General features: G+C 52.8%; 1 protein-coding gene and 1 pseudogene across 2 annotated transcripts in view; one reads left to right on the forward strand and one right to left on the reverse strand.

The window, feature by feature from the left end:
* Positions 1-4622, reverse strand: part of LOC138786368 (zinc finger protein 585A-like) — a 49562-nt pseudogene extending 44940 nt beyond the window's left edge.
* LOC138786372 (zinc finger protein ZFP2-like) overlaps positions 1-24434 on the forward strand; it is a 147471-nt gene extending 123037 nt beyond the window's left edge. Inside the window, exons 1-8 of one of the 2 annotated variants that reach the window (XM_069963357.1) lie at positions 5021-5335; positions 13402-13555; positions 14376-14537; positions 20220-20343; positions 20470-20582; positions 20673-20751; positions 20840-20992; positions 23134-24434. In XM_069963357.1, coding sequence (XP_069819458.1) covers positions 13448-13555; positions 14376-14537; positions 20220-20343; positions 20470-20582; positions 20673-20751; positions 20840-20992; positions 23134-24428 — 2034 coding nt within the window. In that variant the 5' untranslated portion in view covers positions 5021-5335; positions 13402-13447 and the 3' untranslated portion in view covers positions 24429-24434. Of the gene's footprint in view, positions 1-5020; positions 5336-13401; positions 13556-14375; positions 14538-20219; positions 20344-20469; positions 20583-20672; positions 20752-20839; positions 20993-23133 lie in introns of those variants that run through there. The other variant, XM_069963358.1, reaches the window with a different exon arrangement.
* The last annotated feature ends 426 nt before the right edge of the window (positions 24435-24860 follow it).

The raw sequence follows: 24860 nt of genomic DNA on the forward strand, positions 1-24860 counted from the left end.
CTCCCCTGAGTCCGCCTCCGTCATTACCAGAGACCAGTGCTCCCCCGAGTCCGCCTCCATCATTACCAGAGACCAGTCCTCCCCCGAGTCCGCCTCCGTCATTACCAGAGACCAGTCCTCCGCCGTCATTACCAGAGACCAGTCCTCCCCCGAGTCCGCCTCATCCATTACCAGAGACCAGTCCTCCCCCGAGTCCGCCTCCGTCATTACCAGAGACCAGTCCTCCCCCGAGTCCGCCTCCGTCAATACCAGAGACCAGTCCTCCCCCGAGTCCGCCTCCGTCATTACCAGAGACCAATCCTCCCCAGAGTTCTCCCCCGAGCCCACCTCCGTCATTACCAGAGACCAGTCCTCCCCGAGTCCTCCTCTGTCATTACCAGAGACCAGTCCTCCCCCGAGTCCACCTCCGTCATTACCAGAGACCAGTCCCCCGCCGCCATTACCAGAGACCAGTCCTCCCCCGAGTCCACCTCCATCATTACCAGAGATCAGTCCTCCCCCAAGTCTGCCTCCGCCATTACCAGAGACCAGTCTTCCCCCAAATCCGCCTCCGTCATTACCAGAGACCAATCCTCCCCGAGTCCTCCTCTGTCATTACCAGAGACCAGTCCTCCCCCGAGTCTGCCTCCGTCATTACCAGAGACCAGTCCTCCCCCGAGTCCGCCTCCGTCATTACCAGAGATCAGTCCTCCCCCGAGTCCGCCTCCGTCATTACCAGAGACCAGTCCTCCCCCGAGTTCGCCTCCGTCATTACCAGAGATCAGTCCTCCCCCAAGTCTGCCTCCGCCATTACCAAAGACCAGTCCTCCCCCAAGTCCGCCTCCGCCATTACTAGAGACCGGTCCTCCCCGAGTCCGCCTTCGCCATTACCAGAGACCAGTCCTCCCCCGAGTCGGCCTCCGCCATTACCAGAGACCAGTCCTCCCGAGTCCGCCTCCGTCATTACCAGAGACCAGTTCTCCCCCGAGTCCGCCTTCGCTATTACCAGAGACTAGTCCTCCCCCGTCATTACCAGAGACCAGTCCCCTTCCGTCATTACCAGAGACCAGTCCTCCCCCGAGTCGGCCTCCGCCATTACCAGAGACCAGTCCTCCCCCGAGTCGGCCTCCGCCATTACCAGAGACCAGTCCTCCCCCGAGTCGGCCTCCGCCATTACCAGAGACCAGTCCTCCCCTGAGTCCGCCTCCGTCATTACCAGAGACCAGTCCTCCCCCGAGTCCGCCTCCGCCATTACCAGAGACCAGTCCTCCCCCGAGTCCGCCTCCGTCATTACCAGAGACCAGTCCCCCTCCACCATTACCAGAGACCGGTCCTCCCCCGAGTCCGCCTCCGTCATTACCAGAGACCAGTCCTCCCCCGAGTCCGCCTCCGTCATTACCATAGACCAGTCCCCCTCCACCATTACCAGAGACCGGTCCTCCCCCGAGTCCGCCTCCGCCATTACCAGAGACCAGTCCTCCCCCAAGTCCGCCTCCGTCATTACCAGAGACCAGTCCTCCCCCGAGTCCGCCTCCGTCAATACCAGAGACCAGTCCTCCCCCGAGTCCGCCTCCGTCATTACCAGAGACCAATCCTCCCCAGAGTTCTCCCCCGAGTCCTCCTCCGTCATTACCAGAGACCAGTCCTCCCCGAGTCCTCCTCTGTCATTACCAGAGACCAGTCCTCCCCCGAGTCCACCTCCGTCATTACCAGAGACCAGTCCTCCCCGAGTCCGCCTCCGTCATTACCAGAGATCAGTCCTCCCCCAAGTCTGCCTCCGCCATTACCAGAGACCAGTCCTCCCCCGAGTCAGCCTCCGCCATTACCAGAGACCAGTCCTCCCCTGAGTCCGCCTCCGTCATTACCAGAGACCAGTCCTCCCCCGAGTCCGCCATTACCAGAGACCAGTCCTCCCCCGAGTCCGCCTCCGTCATTACCAGAGACCAGTCCCCCTCCACCATTACCAGAGACCGGTCCTCCCCCGAGTCCGCCTCCGTCATTACCAGAGACCAGTCCTCCCCCGAGTCCGCCTCAGTCATTACCAGAGACCAGTCCTCCCCTGAGTCCGCCTCCGCTATTACCAGAGACCAGTCCTCCCCCGAGTCGGCCTCCGCCATTACCAGAGACCAGTCCTCCCCCGAGTCGGCCTCCGCCATTACCAGAGACCAGTCCTCCCCTGAGTCCGCCTCCGTCATTACCAGAGACCAGTCCTCCCCTGAGTCCGCCTCCGTCATTACCAGAGACCAGTCCCCCTCCACCAATACCAGAGACCGGTCCTCCCCCGAGTCCGCCTCCGTCATTACCAGAGACCAGTCCTCCCCCGAATCCGCCTCTGTCATTACCAGAGACCAGTCCTCCCCTGAGTCCGCCTCCGTCATTACCAGAGACCAGTCCTCCCCTGAGTCCCCCTCCGTCATTACCAGAGACCAGTCCCCCTCCACCAATACCAGAGACCGGTCCTCCCCCGAGTCCGCCTCCGTCATTACCAGAGACCAGTCCTCCCCCGAATCCGCCTCTGTCATTACCAGAGACCAGTCGTCCCCTGAGTCCGCCTCCGTCATTACCAGAGACCAGTCCTCCCCCGTCATTACCAGAGATCAGTCCTCTTCTTGCTCTGAGCTGGCCTCCTGGAGGATTGGGCTCCCTCTAGTGGCCAGCATGCGCTTGTCCACCTGTATTTATAAGCTCAGCCCACTGGTTCTGGAGTCTTCTGGTATGTTCTACTGAGGATATATATATATATATATATATATATATATATATATATATATATATATATATATATATATATATAGTCTCCACCTCCTCATTTCTTTGCTCACTTGTTGTTTGTCAATCAGTAACCTTACCTATACTTTCTGGCTATCCGCCACTTCCTAGCCATCTTATATCTGTTTGGATCACCTCCTTCTGTTCCTCAGTCGGTGGTCGCAGAGGTCCATCTCTCCTGGACTCCGGCACTCCTTCAGTCGGTGGTCGCAGAGGTCCATCTCTCCTGGACTCCGGCACTCCTTCAGTCGGTGGTCGCAGAGGTCCATCTCTCCTGGACTCCGGCACCTCCTTCAGTTCCTCAGTCGGTGGTCGCAGGGGTCCATCTCTCCTGGACTCCGGCACCTCCTTCAGTTCCTCAGTCGGTGGTCGCAGAGGTCCATCTCTCCTGGACTCCGGCACTCCTTCAGTCGGTGGTCGCAGAGGTCCATCTCTCCTGGACTCCGGCACCTCCTTCAGTTCCTTAGTCGGTGGTCGCAGAGGTCCATCTCTCCTGGACTCCGGCACCTCCTTCAGTTCCTCAGTCGGTGGTCGCAGGGGTCCATCTCTCCTGGACTCCGGCACCTCCTTCAGTTCCTTAGTCGGTGGGTCGCAGAGGTCCATCTCTCCTGGACTCCGGCACCTCCTTCAGTTCCTCAGTCGGTGGTCGCAGGGGTCCATCTCTCCTGGACTCCGGCACCTCCTTCAGTTCCTTAGTCGGTGGTCGCAGAGGTCCATCTCTCCTGGACTCCGGCACCTCCTTCAGTTCCTCAGTCGGTGGTCGCAGAGGTCCATCTCTCCTGGACTCCGGCACCTCCTTCAGTTCCTCAGTCGGTGGTCGCAGAGGTCCATCTCTCCTGGACTCCGGCACCTCCTTCAGTTCCTCAGTCGGTGGTCGCAGAGGTCCATCTCTCCTGGACTCCGGCACCTCCTTCAGTTCCTTAGTCGGTGGTCGCAGAGGTCCATCTCTCCTGGACTCCGGCACCTCCTTCAGTTCCTTAGTCGGTGGTCGCAGAGGTCCATCTCTCCTGGACTCCGGCACCTCCTTCAGTTCCTCAGTCGGTGGTCGCAGGGGTCCATCTCTCCTGGACTCCGGCACCTCCTTCAGTTCCTTAGTCGGTGGTCGCAGAGGTCCATCTCTCCTGGACTCCGGCACCTCCTTCAGTTCCTCAGTCGGTGGTCGCAGAGGTCCATCTCTCCTGGACTCCGGCACCTCCTTCAGTTCCTCAGTCGGTGGTCGCAGAGGTCCATCTCTCCTGGACTCCGGCACTCCTTCAGTCGGTGGTCGCAGGGGTCCATCTCTCAGGGTAGACACCTGGGAGTTCCCCGCAGCGGAGTCCACCCTGCATTGCGGCAGGTGCTGGAGAATAACAGGATCTCCTTAGTCTCCGATCCTCGGGGAAGGATCGCCGGCTCTCCTCAGTGATCCAGTGATCCACCTCCTCGTGCTGGGATCATCCATTACACTGCCGACCTCTCAGCCCAGGAGGCCATAGCCCTGGTATATGGTATATATGATGTGTGGTGACAGCGGTGCACTGCATGCTGGGAGTTGTAGTTCTGCACCACTGCTTTCTCCGCTCAGGATGCTCCAGTGCAGGTGTGACCCAAAAACTGCAAGAAACCCAGCAACCCCCTCCCAGGTAAGTGCAGCCTCTTCTTATTACTCACCTCAGTGCTGGGGGTGGGGAAGCTTCAAGGGGCTGATCACAGAGACAACAGCACAGACCACAGTACAGCAGTGACAACCACAATAGGAATGATAGGGAACTGTGGTGATGTCACAAGGGGGCGGGGCTCTGCTGTGGGGAGGAGGCGGGCTGAAGGACCTGTCACAGAGGATAAAGGGCGGAGCCCAGCAGCGGGGAAGTAAGGGAGCGGATGAAGGACCTGTGAGGGGGGTCATGTGACATGAGAGGGTAGGGCTCAGCAGCGGGGAAGTAATCAAGCGGATGAAGGACCTGTAAGGGGGGTCATGTGACATGAGAGGGTGGGGCTCAACAGCAGCGAGAAGAATGAATGAAGGACCAGTGAGGGGGGTCATGTGACATGAGAGGGTGGGGCTCAGCAGCAGCGAGAAGAGTGAATGAAGGACCTGTGAGAAGGGTCATGTGACATGAGAGGGTGGGGCTCAGCAGCGGGGAAGTAATGGAGCGGATGAAGGACCTGTGAGGGGGGTCATGTGACATGAGAGGGTGGGGCTCAACAGCAGCGAGAAGAGCGAATGAAGGACCTGTGAGGGGGGTCATGTGACATGAGAGGGTGGGGCTCAGCGTCCCCCTTTCACTGGAGCATTATGACAGATTCTTCTGCTGACCCCGCTCACTCATGTCACGTGACCAAAATCTCAGGTCCTTCAGCATATTTTCTCTAATGCTGACCCCGCCCACTAATGTCACATGACTATCACCACAGGTCCTTCATACAACAGGACTCTCGTCCCTGCGAAGTCCCGCCCAGTTATGTGACTAATCACATGGTTAAGACATCGCACAGGTCCTTCACTGTTCTGGATACACAGCCAAGTGGGTGGTCGGGCTGCTGGGCAGTGTATGGGGCTCTAGTTCTCTGTTATCAGCCAGCAGCTCCCTGATACTCCAGCACTGAGGTAAGATAACATGGAGCTCTATGTAGTAATGTTGTTATATCCGGTCTGGTGGGAGATCAGACGTGTCTCCTGTGGATGTTCCTGTGATATCTGGTGGGAGATCAGACGTGTCTCCTGTGGATGTTCCTGTGATATCCGGTCTGGTGGGAGATCAGACGTGTCTCCTGTGGATGTTCCTGTGATATCCGGTCTGGTGGGAGATCAGACGTGTCTCCTGTGGATGTTCCTGTGATATCTGGTGGGAGATCAGACGTGTCTCCTGTGGATGTTCCTGTGATATCTGGTGGGAGATCAGACATGTCTCCTGTGGATGTTCCTGTGATATCTGGTGGGAGATCTGTCGTGTCTCCTGTGGATGTTCCTGTGATATCCGGTCTGGTGGGAGATCAGACGTGTCTCCTGTGGATGTTCCTGTGATATCTGGTGGGAGATCAGACGTGTCTCCTGTGGATGTTCCTGTGATATCCGGTCTGGTGGGAGATCTGTCGTGTCTCCTGTGGATGTTCCTGTGATATCTGGTGGGAGATCAGACGTGTCTCCTGTGGATGTTCCTGTGATATCTGGTGGGAGATCTGTCGTGTCTCCTGTGGATGTTCCTGTGATATCTGGTGGGAGATCACACGTGTCTCCTGTGGATGTTCCTGTGATATCTGGTCTGGTGGGAGATCAGACGTGTCTCCTGTGGATGTTCCTGTGATATCCGGTCTGGTGGGAGATCACACGTGTCTCCTGTGGATGTTCCTGTGATATCCGGTCTGGTGGGAGATCAGACGTGTCTCCTGTGGATGTTCCTGTGATATCCGGTCTGGTGGGAGATCTGTCGTGTCTCCTGTGGATGTTCCTGTGATATCTGGTGGGAGATCAGACGTGTCTCCTGTGGATGTTCCTGTGATATCTGGTGGGAGATCTGTCGTGTCTCCTGTGGATGTTCCTGTGATATCTGGTGGGAGATCACACGTGTCTCCTGTGGATGTTCCTGTGATATCTGGTCTGGTGGGAGATCAGACGTGTCTCCTGTGGATGTTCCTGTGATATCCGGTCTGGTGGGAGATCTGTCGTGTCTCCTGTGGATGTTCCTGTGATGTCCGGTCTGGTGGGAGATCAGACGTGTCTCCTGTGGATGTTCCTGTGATATCCGGTCTGGTGGGAGATCTGTCGTGTCTCCTGTGGATGTTCCTGTGATATCCGGTGGGAGATCAGACGTGTCTCCTGTGGATGTTCCTGTGATATCTGGTGGGAGATCAGACGTGTCTCCTGTGGATGTTCCTGTGATATCTGGTGGGAGATCAGACGTGTCTCCTGTGGATGTTCATGTGATGTTGGGTCTGGTGGGAGATCAGATGTGTCTCCTGTGGATTTTCCTGTGATATCTGGTGGGAGATCAGACGTGTCTCCTGTGGATGTTCCTGTGATATCTGGTGGGAGATCAGACGTGTCTCCTGTGGATGTTCCTGTGATATCTGGTGGGAGATCAGACGTGTCTCCTGTGGATGTTCCTGTGATATCTGGTGGGAGATCAGACGTGTCTCCTGTGGATGTTCCTGTGATATCCGGTCTGGTGGGAGATCAGACGTGTCTCCTGTGGATGTTCCTGTGATATCCGGTCTGGTGGGAGATCAGACGTGTCTCCTGTGGATGTTCCTGTGATATCCGGTCTGGTGGGAGATCAGACGTGTCTCCTGTGGATGTTCCTGTGATATCTGGTGGGAGATCAGACGTGTCTCCTGTGGATGTTCCTGTGATATCTGGTGGGAGATCAGACGTGTCTCCTGTGGATGTTCCTGTGATGTTGGATTTGGTGGGAGATCAGACGTGTCTCCTGTGGATGTTCCTGTGATGTTGGGTCTGGTGGGAGATCAGACGTGTCTCCTGTGGATGTTCCTGTAATATCTGGTGGGAGATCAGACGTGTCTCCTGTGGATGTTCCTGTGATATCCGGTCTGGTGGGAGATCAGACGTGTCTCCTGTGGATGTTCCTGTGATGTTGGGTCTGGTGGGAGATCAGACGTGTCTCCTGTGGATGTTCCTGTGATATCCGGTCTGGTGGGAGATCAGACGTGTCTCCTGTGGATGTTCCTGTGATATCCGGTCTGGTGGGAGATCAGACGTGTCTCCTGTGGATGTTCCTGTGATGTTGGGTCTGGTGGGAGATCAGACGTGTCTCCTGTGGATGTTCCTGTGATATCCGGTCTGGTGGGAGATCAGACGTGTCTCCTGTGGATGTTCCTGTGATGTTGGGTCTGGTGGGAGATCAGACGTGTCTCCTGTGGATGTTCCTGTGATATCCGGTCTGGTGGGAGATCAGACGTGTCTCCTGTGGATGTTCCTGTGATATCCGGTCTGGTGGGAGATCAGACGTGTCTTGGATGTTCCTGTGATATCTGGTGGGAGATCAGACGTGTCTCCTGTGGATTTTCCTGTGATATCTGGTGGGAGATCAGACGTGTCTCCTGTGGATGTTCCTGTGATATCCGGTCTGGTGGGAGATCAGACGTGTCTCCTGTGGATGTTCCTGTGATGTTGGATTTGGTGGGAGATCAGACGTGTCTCCTGTGGATGTTCCTGTGATGTTGGGTCTGGTGGGAGATCAGACGTGTCTCCTGTGGATGTTCCTGTAATATCTGGTGGGAGATCAGACGTGTCTCCTGTGGATGTTCCTGTGATGTTGGGTCTGGTGGGAGATCAGACGTGTCTCCTGTGGATGTTCCTGTGATGTTGGGTCTGGTGGGAGATCAGACGTGTCTCCTGTGGATGTTCCTGTGATATCTGGTGGGAGATCAGACGTGTCTCCTGTGGAGGTTCCTGTGATATCCTGGTTGGGAGATCAGACGTGTCTCCTGTGGATGTTCCTGTGATATCTGGTGGGAGATCAGACGTGTCTCCTGTGGATGTTCCTGTGATATCGTTGGTGGGAGATCAGACGTGTCTCCTGTGGATGTTCCTGTGATATTCTGGTGGGAGATCAGACGTGTCTCCTGTGGATGTTCCTGTGATATCTGGTGGGAGATCAGACGTGTCTCCTGTGGATGTTCCTGTGATATCCGGTCTGGTGGGAGATCAGACGTGTCTCCTGTGGATGTTCCTGTGATATCCGGTCTGGTGGGAGATCAGACGTGTCTCCTGTGGATGTTCCTGTGATATCTGGTGGGAGATCAGACGTGTCTCCTGTGGATGTTCCTGTGATATCTGGTGGGAGATCAGACGTGTCTCCTGTGGATGTTCCTGTGATATCGGTTGTGGGAGATCAGACGTGTCTCCTGTGGATGTTCATGTGATGTCGGTCTGGTGGGAGATCAGATGTGTCTCCTGTGGATGTTCCTGTGATATCTGGTGGGAGATCAGACGTGTCTCCTGTGGATGTTCCTGTGATATTCTGGTGGGAGATCAGACGTGTCTCCTGTGGATGTTCCTGTGATATCTGGTGGGAGATCAGACGTGTCTCCTGTGGATGTTCCTGTGATATCCGGTCTGGTGGGAGATCAGACGTGTCTCCTGTGGATGTTCCTGTGATATCCGGTCTGGTGGGAGATCAGACGTGTCTCCTGTGGATGTTCCTGTGATATCTGGTGGGAGATCAGACGTGTCTCCTGTGGATGTTCCTGTGATATCTGGTGGGAGATCAGACGTGTCTCCTGTGGATGTTCCTGTGATATCTGGTGGGAGATCAGACGTGTCTCCTGTGGATGTTCCTGTGATATCCGGTCTGGTGGGAGATCAGACGTGTCTCCTGTGGATGTTCCTGTGATATCCGGTGGGAGATCAGACGTGTCTCCTGTGGATGTTCCTGTGATATCCGGTGGGAGATCAGACGTGTCTCCTGTGGATGTTCCTGTGATATCTGGTGGGAGATCAGACGTGTCTCCTGTGGATGTTCCTGTGATATCTGGTGGGAGATCAGACGTGTCTCCTGTGGATGTTCATGTGATGTTGGGTCTGGTGGGAGATCAGATGTGTCTCCTGTGGATTTTCCTGTGATATCTGGTGGGAGATCAGACGTGTCTCCTGTGGATGTTCCTGTGATATCTGGTGGGAGATCAGACGTGTCTCCTGTGGATGTTCCTGTGATATCCGGTCTGGTGGGAGATCAGATGTGTCTCCTGTGGATGTTCCTGTGATATCTGGTGGGAGATCAGACGTGTCTCCTGTGGATGTTCCTGTGATATCCGGTCTGGTGGGAGATCAGACGTGTCTCCTGTGGATGTTCCTGTGATATCCGGTCTGGTGGGAGATCAGACGTGTCTCCTGTGGATGTTCCTGTGATATCTGGTGGGAGATCAGACGTGTCTCCTGTGGATGTTCCTGTGATATCGGGTGGGAGATCAGACGTGTCTCCTGTGGATGTTCCTGTGATATCCGGTCTGGTGGGAGATCAGACGTGTCTCCTGTGGATGTTCCTGTGATATCCTGGTGGGAGATCAGACGTGTCTCCTGTGGATGTTCCTGTGATATCTGGTGGGAGATCAGACGTGTCTCCTGTGGATGTTCCTGTGATATCTGGTGGGAGATCAGACGTGTCTCCTGTGGATGTTCCTGTGATATCCGGTCTGGTGGGAGATCAGACGTGTCTCCTGTGGATGTTCTGTGATATCTGGTGGGAGATCAGACGTGTCTCCTGTGGATGTTCCTGTGATATCTGGTGGGAGATCAGACGTGTCTCCTGTGGATGTTCCTGTGATATCTGGTGGGAGATCAGACGTGTCTCCTGTGGATGTTCCTGTGATATCTGGTGGGAGATCAGACGTGTCTCCTGTGGATGTTCCTGTGATATCTGGTGGGAGATCAGACGTGTCTCCTGTGGATGTTCCTGTGATGTTGGATTTGGTGGGAGATCAGACGTGTCTCCTGTGGATGTTCCTGTGATATCTGGTGGGAGATCAGACGTGTCTCCTGTGGATGTTCCTGTGATATCTGGTGGGAGATCAGACGAGTCTCCTGTGGATGTTCCTGTGATGTTGGGTCTGGTGGGAGATCAGACGTGTCTCCTGTGGATGTTCCTGTGATATCTGGTGGGAGATCAGACGTGTCTCCTGTGGATGTTCCTGTGATATCTGGTGGGAGATCAGACGTGTCTCCTGTGGATGTTCCTGTGATGTTGGATTTGGTGGGAGATCAGACGTGTCTCCTGTGGATGTTCCTGTGATGTTGGATTTGGTGGGAGATCAGACGTGTCTCCTGTGGATGTTCCTGTGATATCCGGTCTGGTGGGAGATCAGACGTGTCTCCTGTGGATGTTCCTGTGATATCCGGTGGGAGATCAGACGAGTCTCCTGTGGATGTTCCTATGATATCCGGTCTGGTGGGAGATCAGACGTGTCTCCTGGGGATGTTCCTGTGATATCTGGTGGGAGATCAGACGTGTCTCCTGTGGATGTTCCTGTGATATCCGGTCTGGTGGGAGATCAGACGTGTCTCCTGCGGATGTTCCTGTGATATCCGGTCTGGTGGGAGATCAGACGTGTCTCCTGTGGATGTTCCTGTGATATCCGGTCTGGTGGGAGATCAGACGTGTCTCCTGTGGATGTTCCTGTGATATCCGGTCTGGTGGGAGATCAGACGTGTCTCCTGTGGATGTTCCTGTGATATCCGGTCTGGTGGGAGATCAGACGTGTCTCCTGTGGATGTTCCTGTGATATCCGGTCTGGTGGGAGATCAGACGTGTCTCCTGTGGATGTTCCTGTGATATCTGGTGGGAGATCAGACGTGTCTCCTGTGGATGTTCCTGTGATGTTGGATTTGGTGGGAGATCAGACGTGTCTCCTGTGGATGTTCCTGTGATGTTGGGTCTGGTGGGAGATCAGACGTGTCTCCTGTGGATGTTCCTGTAATATCTGGTGGGAGATCAGACGTGTCTCCTGTGGATGTTCCTGTGATATCCGGTCTGGTGGGAGATCAGACGTGTCTCCTGTGGATGTTCCTGTGATGTTGGGTCTGGTGGGAGATCAGACGTGTCTCCTGTGGATGTTCCTGTGATGTTGGGTCTGGTGGGAGATCAGACGTGTCTCCTGTGGATGTTCCTGTGATATCTGGTGGGAGATCAGACGTGTCTCCTGTGGATTTTCCTGTGATATCCGGTCTGGTGGGAGATCAGACGTGTCTCCTGTGGTTGTTCCTGTGATATCCGGTCTGGTGGGAGATCAGACGTGTCTCCTGTGGATGTTCCTGTGATATCCGGTCTGGTGGGAGATCAGACGTGTCTCCTGTGGATGTTCCTGTGATATCCGGTCTGGTGGGAGATCAGACGTGTCTCCTGTGGATGTTCCTGTGATATCCGGTCTGGTGGGAGATCAGACGTGTCTCCTGTGGATGTTCCTGTGATATCCGGTCTGGTGGGAGATCAGACGTGTCTCCTGTGGATGTTCCTGTGATGTTGGGTCTGGTGGGAGATCAGACGTGTCTCCTGTGGATTTTCCTGTGATATCTGGTGGGAGATCAGACGTGTCTCCTGTGGATGTTCCTGTGATGTTGGGTCTGGTGGGAGATCAGACGTGTCTCCTGTGGATGTTCCTGTAATATCTGGTGGGAGATCAGACGTGTCTCCTGTGGATGTTCCTGTGATATCCGGTCTGGTGGGAGATCAGACGTGTCTCCTGTGGATGTTCCTGTGATATCCGGTCTGGTGGGAGATCAGACGTGTCTCCTGTGGATGTTCCTGTGATATCCTGTCTGGTGGGAGATCAGACGTGTCTCCTGTGGATGTTCCTGTGATGTTGGGTCTGGTGGGAGATCAGACGTGTCTCCTGTGGATGTTCCTGTGATGTTGGGTCTGGTGGGAGATCAGACGTGTCTCCTGTGGATTTTCCTGTGATATCTGGTGGGAGATCAGACGTGTCTCCTGTGGATGTTCCTGTGATATCCGTTGTGGTGGGAGATCAGACGTGTCTCCTGTGGATGTTCCTATGATATCCGGTCTGGTGGGAGATCAGACGTGTCTCCTGTGGATGTTCCTATGATATCCGGTCTGGTGGGAGATCAGACGTGTCTCCTGTGGATGTTCCTGTGATATCCGGTCTGGTGGGAGATCAGACGTGTCTCCTGTGGATGTTCCTGTGATATCCGGTCTGGTGGGAGATCAGACGTGTCTCCTGTGGATGTTCCTGTGATGTCTGGTGGGAGATCAGACGTGTCTCCTGTGGATGTTCCTGTGATATCTGGTGGGAGATCAGACGTGTCTCCTGTGGATGTTCCTGTGATATCCGGTCTGGTGGGAGATCAGACGTGTCTCCTGTGGATGTTCCTGTGATATCTGGTGGGAGATCAGACGTGTCTCCTGTGGATGTTCCTGTGATATCTGGTGGGAGATCAGACGTGTCTCCTGTGGATGTTCCTGTGATATCTGGTGGGAGATCTGTCGTGTCTCCTGTGGATGTTCCTGTGATATCCGGTCTGGTGGGAGATCTGTCGTGTCTCCTGTGGATGTTCCTGTGATATCCGGTCTGGTGGGAGATCAGACGTGTCTCCTGTGGATGTTCCTGTGATATCCGGTCTGGTGGGAGATCAGACGTGTCTCCTGTGGATGTTCCTGTGATATCCGGTCTGGTTGGAGATCAGACGTGTCTCCTGCGGATGTTCCTGTGATATCCGGTGGGAGATCAGACGTGTCTCCTGTGGATGTTCCTGTGATATCTGGTGGGAGATCAGACGTGTCTCCTGTGGATGTTCCTGTGATATCCGGTCTGGTGGGAGATCAGACGTGTCTCCTGCGGATGTTCCTGTGATATCCGGTGGGAGATCAGAAGTGTCTCCTGTGGATGTTCCTGTGATATCTGGTGGGAGATCTGTCGTGTCTCCTGTGGATGTTCCTGTGATATCTGGTGGGAGATCTGTCGTGTCTCCTGTGGATGTTCCTGTGATATCTGGTGGGAGATCTGTCGTGTCTCTACCATCTTTTCATGCTCCCCACGTTCTCCCGCCGCTCTCTTGTAATATTATTAGCAGTCAGGAGTTTATTGTTTGGGGAATCGCTTCATTTTTTAGCTTGTCTCACTTTGTGGCTCAAATTTAAAGGGTTTTTGTTTTTTTCTGTTGTGTTTTTGACTCTTTAAGAATTTTTTATATTTTTCCTATAGAAGTAAAACTCTCCGGCTGATCCAGATTCTCCCATTCCCATTTATAATGCTCCTGCTCCTCACTGACCCCCCGAGGAAGGAGACGGACAGGAAGGACATCACTTTACGGTTAATAGACGTCACCCTGGAGATCATCTGCCTGCTGACCGGAGAGGTGACCTCTACATATATATATTATATCATTTCTATTGTATTTTGTCCTGAGGGCAGCATCATGTCTTCCCCTTCCCACAAAGGGGAACTCCACCTATATTTCTTTTTCTTCAAAATCACCTGTTGTCAGAAAGTTTTATAGATTTGTAAATTACTTCTATGTAAAAATCTCCACTCTTCCAGTACTTATCAGCTGCTGTATGTCCTGCAGGAAGTGGTGTATTCTCTAGTCCGACACAGTGCTCTCTGCTGCCACCTCTGTCCATGTCAGGAACTGTCCAGAGCAGCAGCAAATCCCCATAGAAAACCTCTCCTCCCTCCCTCTCACCTAAGACCCTCTCTATATTTTATATCTACAAAAAACTGTTATGACTCTGTAACTTATATCTACATTATGTATTATTGTATGTACAGTTTTGAACTGAATCTATAAAGGGGTCCCGACCCCTTTCCGGCCCCTCCTTTTCTCTCTGTATTCCCTAAAGTATTGTTGTAAAAACTAAAAAACTTCAATAAATAAAGATTGAAAAGAAAGAAGAAAACCTCTCCTGCTCTGGACAGTTCCTGACATGGACAGAGGTGGCAGCAGAGAGCACTGTGTCACACTGGAGAGAATACACCACTTCCTGCAGGGCATACAGCAGCTGATAATTTCTGGTAAACTAAAGATTTTAAAGTAGAAGTAAATTACAAATTTACATAACTTTCTGGCATCAATTGATTGGAAAGAAATGAATTCACCAGAGTCCACTGGATTTATACTTCTTACCAGATTTGCAGTCAGTCAGGATTTCTCCCTCAGCGTCTCTCTCCATACACAGGATTACACAGTAGTGAGGAAAACCTCGGGGGAGTCGGGAGGATGGAGCAGGGAGCGGGACCCCATCACATCGCCTCCCCCTCACCCCCTGATACATGATGGGAAACACAAGGAGAAGATTCTAGAACTGACCAACAAGATGGTGGAGCTGCTGACTGAGGAGGTGAGAGGAATGCTGGGACATTATACAGTAATACAGGAGGGGGGGTGACTGGAGAGGTGACACTGCTGGGAATGCTGGGAGATAATACAGTAATACCGGAGGGGGGTGACTGGAGAGGTGACACTGCTGGGAGATAATACAGTAATACAGGAGGGGGGGGTGACTGGAGAGGTGACACTGCTGGGAATGCTGGGACATTATACAGTAATACAGGAGGGGGGGATGACTGGAGAGGTGACACTGCTGGGAGATTATACAGTAATACAGGAGGAGGGGGGGATGACTGGAGAGGTGACACTGCTGGGACATTATACAGTAATACAGGAGGGGGGGATGACTGGAGAGGTGACACTGCTGGGAATGCTGGGACATTATACAGTAATACAGGAGGGGGGGTGACTGGAGAGGTGACACTGCTGGGACATTATACAGTAATACAGGAGGGGGGGGATGACTGGAGAGGTGACACTGCTGGGAATGCTGGGACATTATACAGTAATACAGGAGGGGGGGTGACTGGAGAGGTGACACTGCTGGGAATGCTGGGACATTATACAGTAATACAGGAGGGTGGGGGGTGACTGGAGAGGTGACACTGCTGGGAATGCTGGGACATAATACAGTAATACAGAAGGGGGGGACTGGAGAGGTGACACTGCTGGGAATGCTGGGACATTATACAGTAATACAGGAGGGGTGACTGGAGAGGTGACACTGCTGGGAATGCTGGGACATTATACAGTAATACAGGAGGGGGGGGGGGTGACTGGAGAGGTGACACTGCTGGGACATTATACAGTAATACAGGAGGGGGGGGTGACTGGAGAGGTGACACTGCTGGGAATGCTGGGACATTATACAGTAATACAGGAGGGGGGGGTGACTGGAGAGGTGACACTGCTGGGAATGCTGGGACATTATACAGTAATACAGGAGGGGGGGACTGGAGAGGTGACACTGCTGGGACATTATACAGTAATACAGGAGGGGGGGTGACTGGAGAGGTGACACTGCTGGGACATTATACAGTAATACAGGAGGGGGGGGGTGACTGGAGAGGTGACACTGCTGGGAATGCTGGGACATTATACGGTAATACAGGAGGGGGGTGACTGGAGAGGTGACACTGCTGGGAATGCTGGGACATTATACAGTAATACAGGAGGGGATGACTGGAGAGGTGACACTGCTGGGAATGCTGGGACATTATACAGTAATACAGGAGGGGGGGGGTGACTGGAGAGGTGACACTGCTGGGACATTATACAGTAATACAGGAGGGGGGGGGTGACTGGAGAGGTGACACTGCTGGGAATGCTGGGACATTACACAGTAATACAGGAGGGGGGGGTGACTGGAGAGGTGACACTGCTGGGACATTATACAGTAATACAGGGGGGGGGTGACTGGAGAGGTGACACTGCTGGGACATTATACAGTAATACAGGAGGGGGGGGGTGATTGGAGAGGTGACACTGCTGGGAATGCTGGGACATTATACAGTAATACAGGAGGGGGGGGGGGGTGACTGGAGAGGTGACACTGCTGGGAATGCTGGGACATTATACAGTAATACAGGAGGGGGGGGTGATTGGAGAGGTGACACTGCTGGGAATGCTGGGACATTATACAGTAATACAGGAGGGGGGGGGGTGACTGGAGAGGTGACACTGCTGGGAATGCTGGGACATTATACAGTAATACAGGAGGGGGGGGTGACTGGAGAGGTGACACTGCTGGGAATGCTGGGACATTATACAGTAATACAGGAGGGGGGGGTGACTGGAGAGGTGACACTGCTGGGACATTATACAGTAATACAGGAGGGGGGGGGTGACTGGAGAGGTGACACTGCTGGGAATGCTGGGACATTACACAGTAATACAGGAGGGGGGGGGTGACTGGAGAGGTGACACTGCTGGGACATTATACAGTAATACAGGGGGGGGGGTGACTGGAGAGGTGACACTGCTGGGAATGCTGGGACATTACACAGTAATACAGGAGGGGGGGTGACTGGAGAGGTGACACTGCTGGGACATTATACAGTAATACAGGAAGGGGGTGACTGGAGAGGTGACACTGCTGGGAATGCTGCGACATTATACAGTAATATAGGAGGGGGGGACTGGAGAGGTGACACTGCTGGGAATGCTGGGACATTATACAGTAATACAGGAGGGGGGGTGACCGGAGAGGTGACACTGCTGGGACATTATACAGTAATACAGGAGGGGGGGGTGACTGGAGAGGTGACACTGCTGGGACATTATACAGTAATACAGGAGGGGGGGTGACTGGAGAGGTGAAACTGCTGGGAATGCTGGGACATTATACAGTAATACAGGAGGGGGGGGGATGACTGGAGAGGTGACACTGCTGGGACATTATACAGTAATACAGGGGGGGTGACTGGAGAGGTGACACTGCTGGGAATGCTGGGACATTATACAGTAATACAGGAGGGGGGTGACTGGAGAGGTGACACTGCTGGGACATTATACAGTAATACAGGACGGGGGGGGGGTGACTGGAGAGGTGACACTGCTGGGACATTATACAGTAATACAGGAGGGGGGGGTAACTGGAGAGGTGACCCTGCTGGGAATGCTGGGACATTATACAGTAATACAGGAGGGGGGGGGGGGGTGACTGGAGAGGTGACACTGCTGGGAATGCTGGGAGATAATACAGTAATACAGGAGGGGGGTGACTGGAGAGGTGACACTGCTGGGAATGCTGGGACATTATACAGTAATACAGGAGGGGGGGTGATTGGAGAGGTGACACTGCTGGGACATTATACAGTAATACAGGAGGGGGGGTGACTGGAGAGGTGACACTGCTGGGACATTATACAGTAATACAGGAGGGGGGATGACTGGAGAGGTGACACTGCTGGGAATGCTGGGACATTATACAGTAATACAGGAGGGGGGGGGTGATTGGAGAGGTGACACTGCTGGGACATTATACAGTAATACAGGAGGGGGGGGGTGACTGGAGAGGTGACACTGCTGGGAATGCTGGGACATTATACAGTAATACAGGAGGGGGGGTGACTGGAGAGGTGACCCTGCTGGGACATTATACAGTAATACAGGAGGGGGGGGACTGGAGAGGTGACACTGCTGGGAATGCTGGGACATTATACAGTAATACAGGAGGGGGGGGTGACTGGAGAGGTGACACTGCTGGGACATTATACAGTAATACAGGAGAGATGACTAGAGAGGTGACACTGCTGGGACATTATACAGTAATACAGGGGGGGTGACTGGAGAGGTGACACTGCTGGGAATGCTGGGACATTATACAGTAATACAGGAGGGGGGGGGTGACTGGAGAGGTGACACTGCTGGGACATTATACAGTAATACAGGAGGGGGGGGGGTGACTGGAGAGGTGACACTGCTGGGACATTATACAGTAATACAGGGGGGGGGGTGACTGGAGAGGTGACACTGCTGGGAATGCTGGGACATTATACAGTAATACAGGAGGGGGGGTGACTGGAGAGGTGACACTGCTGAGACATTATACAGTAATACAGGAGGGGGGTAACTGGAGAGGTGACACTGCTGGGACATTATACAGTAATACAGGAGGGGGGGTGACTGGAGAGGTGACACTGCTGGGACATTATACAGTAATACAGGTGGGGAGGGTGACTGGAGAGGTGACACTGCTGGGAATGCTGGGACATTATACAGTAATACAGGAGGGGGGGGGTGACTGGAGAGGTGACACTGCTGGGAATGCTGGGATATTATACAGTAATACAGGAGGGGGATGACTGGAGAGGTGACACTGCTGGGACATTATACAGTAATACAGGACGGGGGGGGGTGACTGGAGAGGTGACACTGCTGGGACATTATACAGGAGGGGGGGTGACTGGAGAGGTGACACTTCTGGGACATTATACAGTAATACAGGAGGGGGGATGACTGGAGAGGTGACACTGCTGGGAATGCTGGGACATTATACAGTAATACAGGAGGGGGGGGGTGATTGGAGAGGTGACACTGCTGGGACATTATACAGTAATACAGGAGGGGGGGGGGGTGACTGGAGAGGTGACACTGCTGGGACATTATACAGTAATACAGGAGGGGGGTGACTGGAGAGGTGACACTGCTGGGACATTATACAGTAATACAGGAGGGGGGGTGACTGGAGAGGTGACACTGCTGGAAATGCTGGGACATTATACAGTAATACAGGAGGGGGGGTGACTGGAGAGGTGACCCTGCTGGGACATTATACAGTAATACAGGAGAGATGACTAGAGAGGTGACACTGCTGGGACATTATACAGTAATACAGGGGGGGTGACTGGAGAGGTGACACTGCTGGGAATGCTGGGACATTATACAGTAATACAGGAGGGGGGGGGTTACTGGAGAGGTGACACTGCTGGGACATTATACAGTAATACAGGAGGGGGGGGGGTGACTGGAGAGGTGACACTGCTGGGGACATTATACAGTAATACAGGAGGGGGGGTGACTGGAGAGGTGACACTGCTGAGACATTATACAGTAATACAGGAGGGGGGGGGTGACTGGAGAGGTGACACTGCTGGGAATGCTGGGACATTATACAGTAATACAGGAGGGAGGGGGGTGACTGGAGAGGTGACACTGCTGGGACATTATACAGTAATACAGGAGGGGGGGGGTGACTGGAGAGGTGACACTGCTGGGACATTATACAGTAATACAGGAGGGGTGGGGGATGACTGGAGAGGTGATACTGCTGGGAATGCTGGGACATTATACAGTAATACAGGAGGGGGATGACTGGAGAGGTGACACTGCTGGGACATTATACAGTAATACAGGAGGGGGGTGACTGGAGAGGTGACACTGCTGGGAATGCTGGGACATTATACAGTAATACAGGAGGGAGGGGGGTGACTGGAGAGGTGACACTGCTGGGACATTATACAGTAATACAGGTGGGGAGGGTGACTGGAGAGGTGACACTGCTGGGAATGCTGGGACATTATACAGTAATACAGGAGGGGGATGACTGGAGAGGTGACACTGCTGGGACATTATACAGTAATACAGGAGGGGGGGATGACTGGAGAGGTGACACTGCTGGGAATGCTGGGACATTATACAGTAATACAGGAGGGGGGGTGATTGGAGAGGTGACACTGCTGGGAATGCTGGGACATTATACAGTAATACAGGAGGGGGGGGGGTGACTGGAGAGGTGACACTGCTGGGACATTATACAGTAATACAGGAGGGGGGGGTGATTGGAGAGGTGACACTGCTGGGAATGCTGGGACATTATACAGTAATACAGGAGGGGGGGGGGTGACTGGAGAGGTGACACTGCTGGGAATGCTGGGACATTATACAGTAATACAGGAGGGGGGGGGTGACTGGAGAGGTGACTCTGCTGGGAATGCTGGGACATTATACAGTAATACAGGAGGGGGGGGGTGACTGGAGAGGTGACACTGCTGGGAATGCTGGGACATTATACAGTAATACAGGAGGGGGGGGGGTGACTGGAGAGGTGACACTGCTGGGACATTATACAGTAATACAGGAGGGGGGGGTGACTGGAGAGGTGACTCTGCTGGGAATGCTGGGACATTATACAGTAATACAGGAGGCAGCAGGCTGGGGGGGATGACTGTGTGACCATTGTGTGTGTCAGGTTCCTATAAGGTGTCAGGACGTGGCCGTCTATTTCTCCATGGAGGAGTGGGAGTATGTAGAAGGACACAAGGATCAGTACCGGGATGTGATGCTGGAGGATCAGCGGCCGCTCCCATCAGCAGGTAATAGACATGTAGAAGCAATAAACCTGCTGTATACAGGGTGTGTGTGTATATATATGTATGTGTGTGTGTGTATAGATATATGTTGTATATTACGGCCGTCGTATGTGTTTGTCTCTTGCACAGATGCATCGGGCTTTGTATATCTGGCAGGGATGGGCCCCAGTCCTCTGTATCCTCAGGATTGTCTGTCGGATAATCCTGATGTCCTGGAGGAGGATGAGGAGGAGGAGGAGGAGGTAGATGAAGCCGATGTCGCCTACTCAGGTTCCGCAAGTGTTTAATCCAAAACTCATTTTACTTTTTTTTTTTCCATTTTATTTATTTAGGGTGAAAATCTGATTATTATTAAGGCCGAGGTTTCCGATGGAGAAGAGGAGGAGACGGATGTACAAGACGATCAACAGTGTGAGGGAGAGGAGGGGGAGGAGGAGATCTTTATCAGGTATAAAGGAGAAACAAGCAGCCGGTGTAATCATCATTGTTTTCCCTGCAGATGGAGGCGGTGATGGAAATCAATTAGAGAGGTGTCCCTGCTCTCCGTACTACCAGGAGAGGCTGTTGGGAAATCACCGGAGTGCAGAGGAAGATCAACTGTGTATAAGGGAAGTGGAGGAGGAGGAGGAAACGCCAATAGATGGCACCCCAGGTGTGTACAATGATTGGCCGGTCACCCCCAGGTGTGGGTAATGATTGGCCGGTCACCCCCAGGTGTGGGTTATGATTGGACGTTCTCCCCCGTGTGTAATGATTGGCCGGTCACCCCCAGGTGTGTTCAATGATTGGCCGGTCACTCCAAGGTCCAGTCTCCCCCGGTGGGTAATGATTGGCCAGTCACCCCCAGGTCTGGTCTCCCCCGGTGGGTAATGATTGGCCAGTCACCCCCAGGTCTGGTCTCCCCCGGTGGGTAATGATTGGACGGTCTCCCCCTGTGGGTAATGATGGGGTCACAGGTTTCTTAACCCCTTCCTGTTGGTGTCTTTAGCGATCAGGCCTCTGGTGGTCATCTCACTATATAACGGCCACTGTCAGGACTGTAAGTGACATTTAGAATCACGGTTGGTGTAGAGGTGACATCTTCTCCCCACAACTAGCTGATCCCCTGTCACAGCCGCCGTCTGATATCAGCCCTGATCACGTGTTTTGTGTTCTAATCTCTGCGGGATTGTACTGAGGTTGCTGCTCGGCCGTGTCAGTACAGTCCTGGGAAGATGTATGAGCTTTCAGTGTTCCCGGCATCATAGTGATATGTGATGCCGGGAGGTCCGTGATTCTGGTGCGCAGCTCCCGTGCTTCATCATGTGGCCTCAGATGGTGCAGGAAATCCAGTTTTACTGGCTCAGAGGTAAGAAGCTTGACGTGACCCTGACCCCCCGGATGCCCCCAGCACCAGGCCTGGTGTATATGACCATGTAGAGTGCACAGTCCATGATGAGGGCCCGGATTGCCCATACAGTGTCATCCGTAGTCCCCGAACCTGCTCACGTGGTCTTACACATACACTCACCGGCCACTTTATTAGGTACACCATGCTAGTAACGGGTGGTCTTCTGCTGCTGTAGCCCATCTGCCTCAGAGTTGGCCGTACTGTGCGTTCAGAGATGCTCTTCTGCCTACCTTGGCTGTAACGGTTGGCTATTTGAGTCACTGTTGCCTTTCTATCAGCTGGAACCAGTCTGCCCATTCTCCTCTGACCTCTGGCATCAACAAGGCATTTCCGCCCACAGAACGGCCGCTCACTGGATGTTTTTTCTTTTTCGGACCATTCTCTGTAAACCCTAGAGATGGTTGTGCGTGAAAATCCCAGTAGATCAGCAGTTTCTGAAATACTCAGACCAGCCCTTCTGGCACCAACAACCATGCCACGTTCAAAGGCCTCAAATCACCTTTCTTGCCCATACTGATGCTCGGTTTGAACTGCAGGAGATTGTCTTGACCATGTTTACATGCCTAATTTGCCGCCATGTGATTGGCTGATTAGAAATGAAGTGGTAACGTGCAGTTGGACAGATGTACCTAATTATTTAGTAATAAAGTGGCCGGTGAGTGTAGGTCCATAGAATAAATAGTGTCCTTAGTATGATCAGCGCCCGGCCACATCACTGCATCTACAGGGCTCCTCCTTCTCTCTGTATCACTGCACCTACAGGGCTCATCCCTGTCTCTGTATCACTGCATCTACAGGGCTCCTCACTATCTCTGTGTCACTGCATCTACAGGCCTCCTCCTCACTATCTCTGTGTCACTGCATCTACAGGCCTCCTCCTCACTATCTGTGTCACTGCATCTACAGGGCTCCTCACTATCTCTGTGTCACTGCATCTACAGGCCTCCTCCTCACTATCTCTGTGTCACTGCATCTACAGGCCTCCTCCTCACTATCTGTGTCACTGCATCTACAGGGCTCCTCACTATCTCTGTGTCACTGCATCTACAGGCCTCCTCCTCACTTTCTCTGTGTCACTGCACCTACAGAGCTCCTCCCTCTCTCTGTATCACTGCACCTACAGGGCTCCTCCCTCTCTCTGTATCACTGCACCTACAGGGCTCCTCCCTCTCTCTGTATCACTGCACCTACAGGGCTCCTCCCTCTCTCTGTATCATTGCACCTACAGGGCTCCTCCTTCTCTCTGTATCACTGCACCTACAGGGCTCCTCCTTCCTCTCTCTGTATCACTGCACCTACAGGGTTCCTCACTTTCCCGTCTGACTTGTCGGTTTCCAATCTGATATAAATTTGTTTTGTTTGTGATTTGATGAAACTAATGGAATCCATTTTGAATTTTTCAGAAAGTTCCTGTGAGGGAAACTTCTTGTTATCTATAAATTATAAAGAGGAGGAGGAAGATGACCTGGCTGTCACTGGACATCCTGGACTTTACCCTCCGGAGCTGTCGTATCGACCTCCTAATGATGAGAAACCGTCTGCTGACCAATCACAGAAAGGGGGGAAAAGATTTCAGTGCGGAAAACAGTTCACTAAAAGTCCTGGTCCCTTCCCACCCAGAAGAAGGAACGCGGTGGAGAAGCCATACTCCTGTTCAGATTGCGGGAAATGTTTTCGGGATCGATCGTGTCTGGTTACACATGTGAGAATTCACACAGGGGAGAAGCCATTTTCATGTTCACAGTGTGGGAAACGCTTTACGGATAAATCGAGTCTTGTAATACATGAGAGAATTCACACAGGAGAGAAGCCATTTTCCTGTGCGCGGTGTGGAAAGTGCTTTACCGATAAATCGAGTCTTATTAGACATAGGAGAATTCACACAGGAGAGAAGCCCTATTCCTGTTCAGTGTGTGGGAAACGCTTTACAAATAAATCCCACTTGGTTACGCACGAGAGAAGTCACACCGGAGAGAAGCCATATTCATGTTCAGTATGTGGGAAATGTTTTACCAACAAATCACACCTCGTTATCCATGAGCGGAGTCACACGGGAGAGAAGCCATTTTCATGTTCACTATGTGGGAAGAGTTTTACAGATAAATCTAGTCTTGTTCGTCATGAGAGAAGTCACACCGGGGAGAAGCACTACTCGTGTCCGCTTTGTGGGAAATGTTTTGCACAAAAATCAAATCTTGTTACGCATGAAAGAAGTCACACAGGAGAGAAGCCGTATTCATGTCCGCTGTGTGGGAAATGTTTCATAAACAAATCAAATCTGATTACACACGAGAGAAGTCACACAGGGGAGAAGCCATATTCATGTTCAGAATGTGGGAAGGGATTTACAGATCGATCAAATCTAGTTACACATGAGAGAATTCACACTGGAGAGAGACCGTATTCATGTTCTGAATGTGGGAAGTGCTTTATTATTAAAGCAAGACTTAGGGACCATCAGAGAATCCACACAGGAGAGAAGCCATATTCTTGTTCAGAGTGTGGGAAATGTTTCACAAATAAGTCGAATCTTGTTAAACACGGGAGAAGTCACAAAGGAAAGAAGCTGTTCTCATGTGCAGTGTGTGGGGAGTTCTTTGTGACTGCTGCCATGCTGAGGGATCACGGGAGAAGTCACACGGAAGGCAAGGTGTTTGATGGTTTGTATGTGGAGAATGTACAAGGAAATAAAATGTGAAATATGGAGTGGAGTAGTGCTAGTGTTATTAATAGGAGAAGAGTCGGGGTGGAGCCGGAGGATTGGAGCGGAGTAGTACTAGTGTTATTAATAGAAGGAGAGCCGGGGTGCGGAGCCGGAGGATTGGAGCGGAGTAGTACTAGTGTTATTAATAGAAGGAGAGCCGGAGTGGAGTCGGAGGATTGGAGCGGAGTAGTGCTAGTGTTATTAATAGGCGGGGTGGAGCCGGAGGATTGGAGCGGAATAGTACTAGTGTTATTAATAGAAGGAGAGCCAGGGTGGAGTTGGAGGGTTGGAGCGGAGTAGTGCTAGTGTTATTAATAGGCGGGGTGGAGCCGGAGGATTGGAGCGGAGTAGTGCTAGTGTTATTAATAGGAGAAGAGCCGGGGTGGAGCCGGAGGATTGGAGCGGAGTAGTACTAGTGTTATTAAT

This window comes from Dendropsophus ebraccatus, chromosome 3 (genome assembly GCF_027789765.1).
Source record: "Dendropsophus ebraccatus isolate aDenEbr1 chromosome 3, aDenEbr1.pat, whole genome shotgun sequence".
In the NCBI taxonomy this organism is placed as follows: domain Eukaryota; kingdom Metazoa; phylum Chordata; class Amphibia; order Anura; family Hylidae; genus Dendropsophus; species Dendropsophus ebraccatus.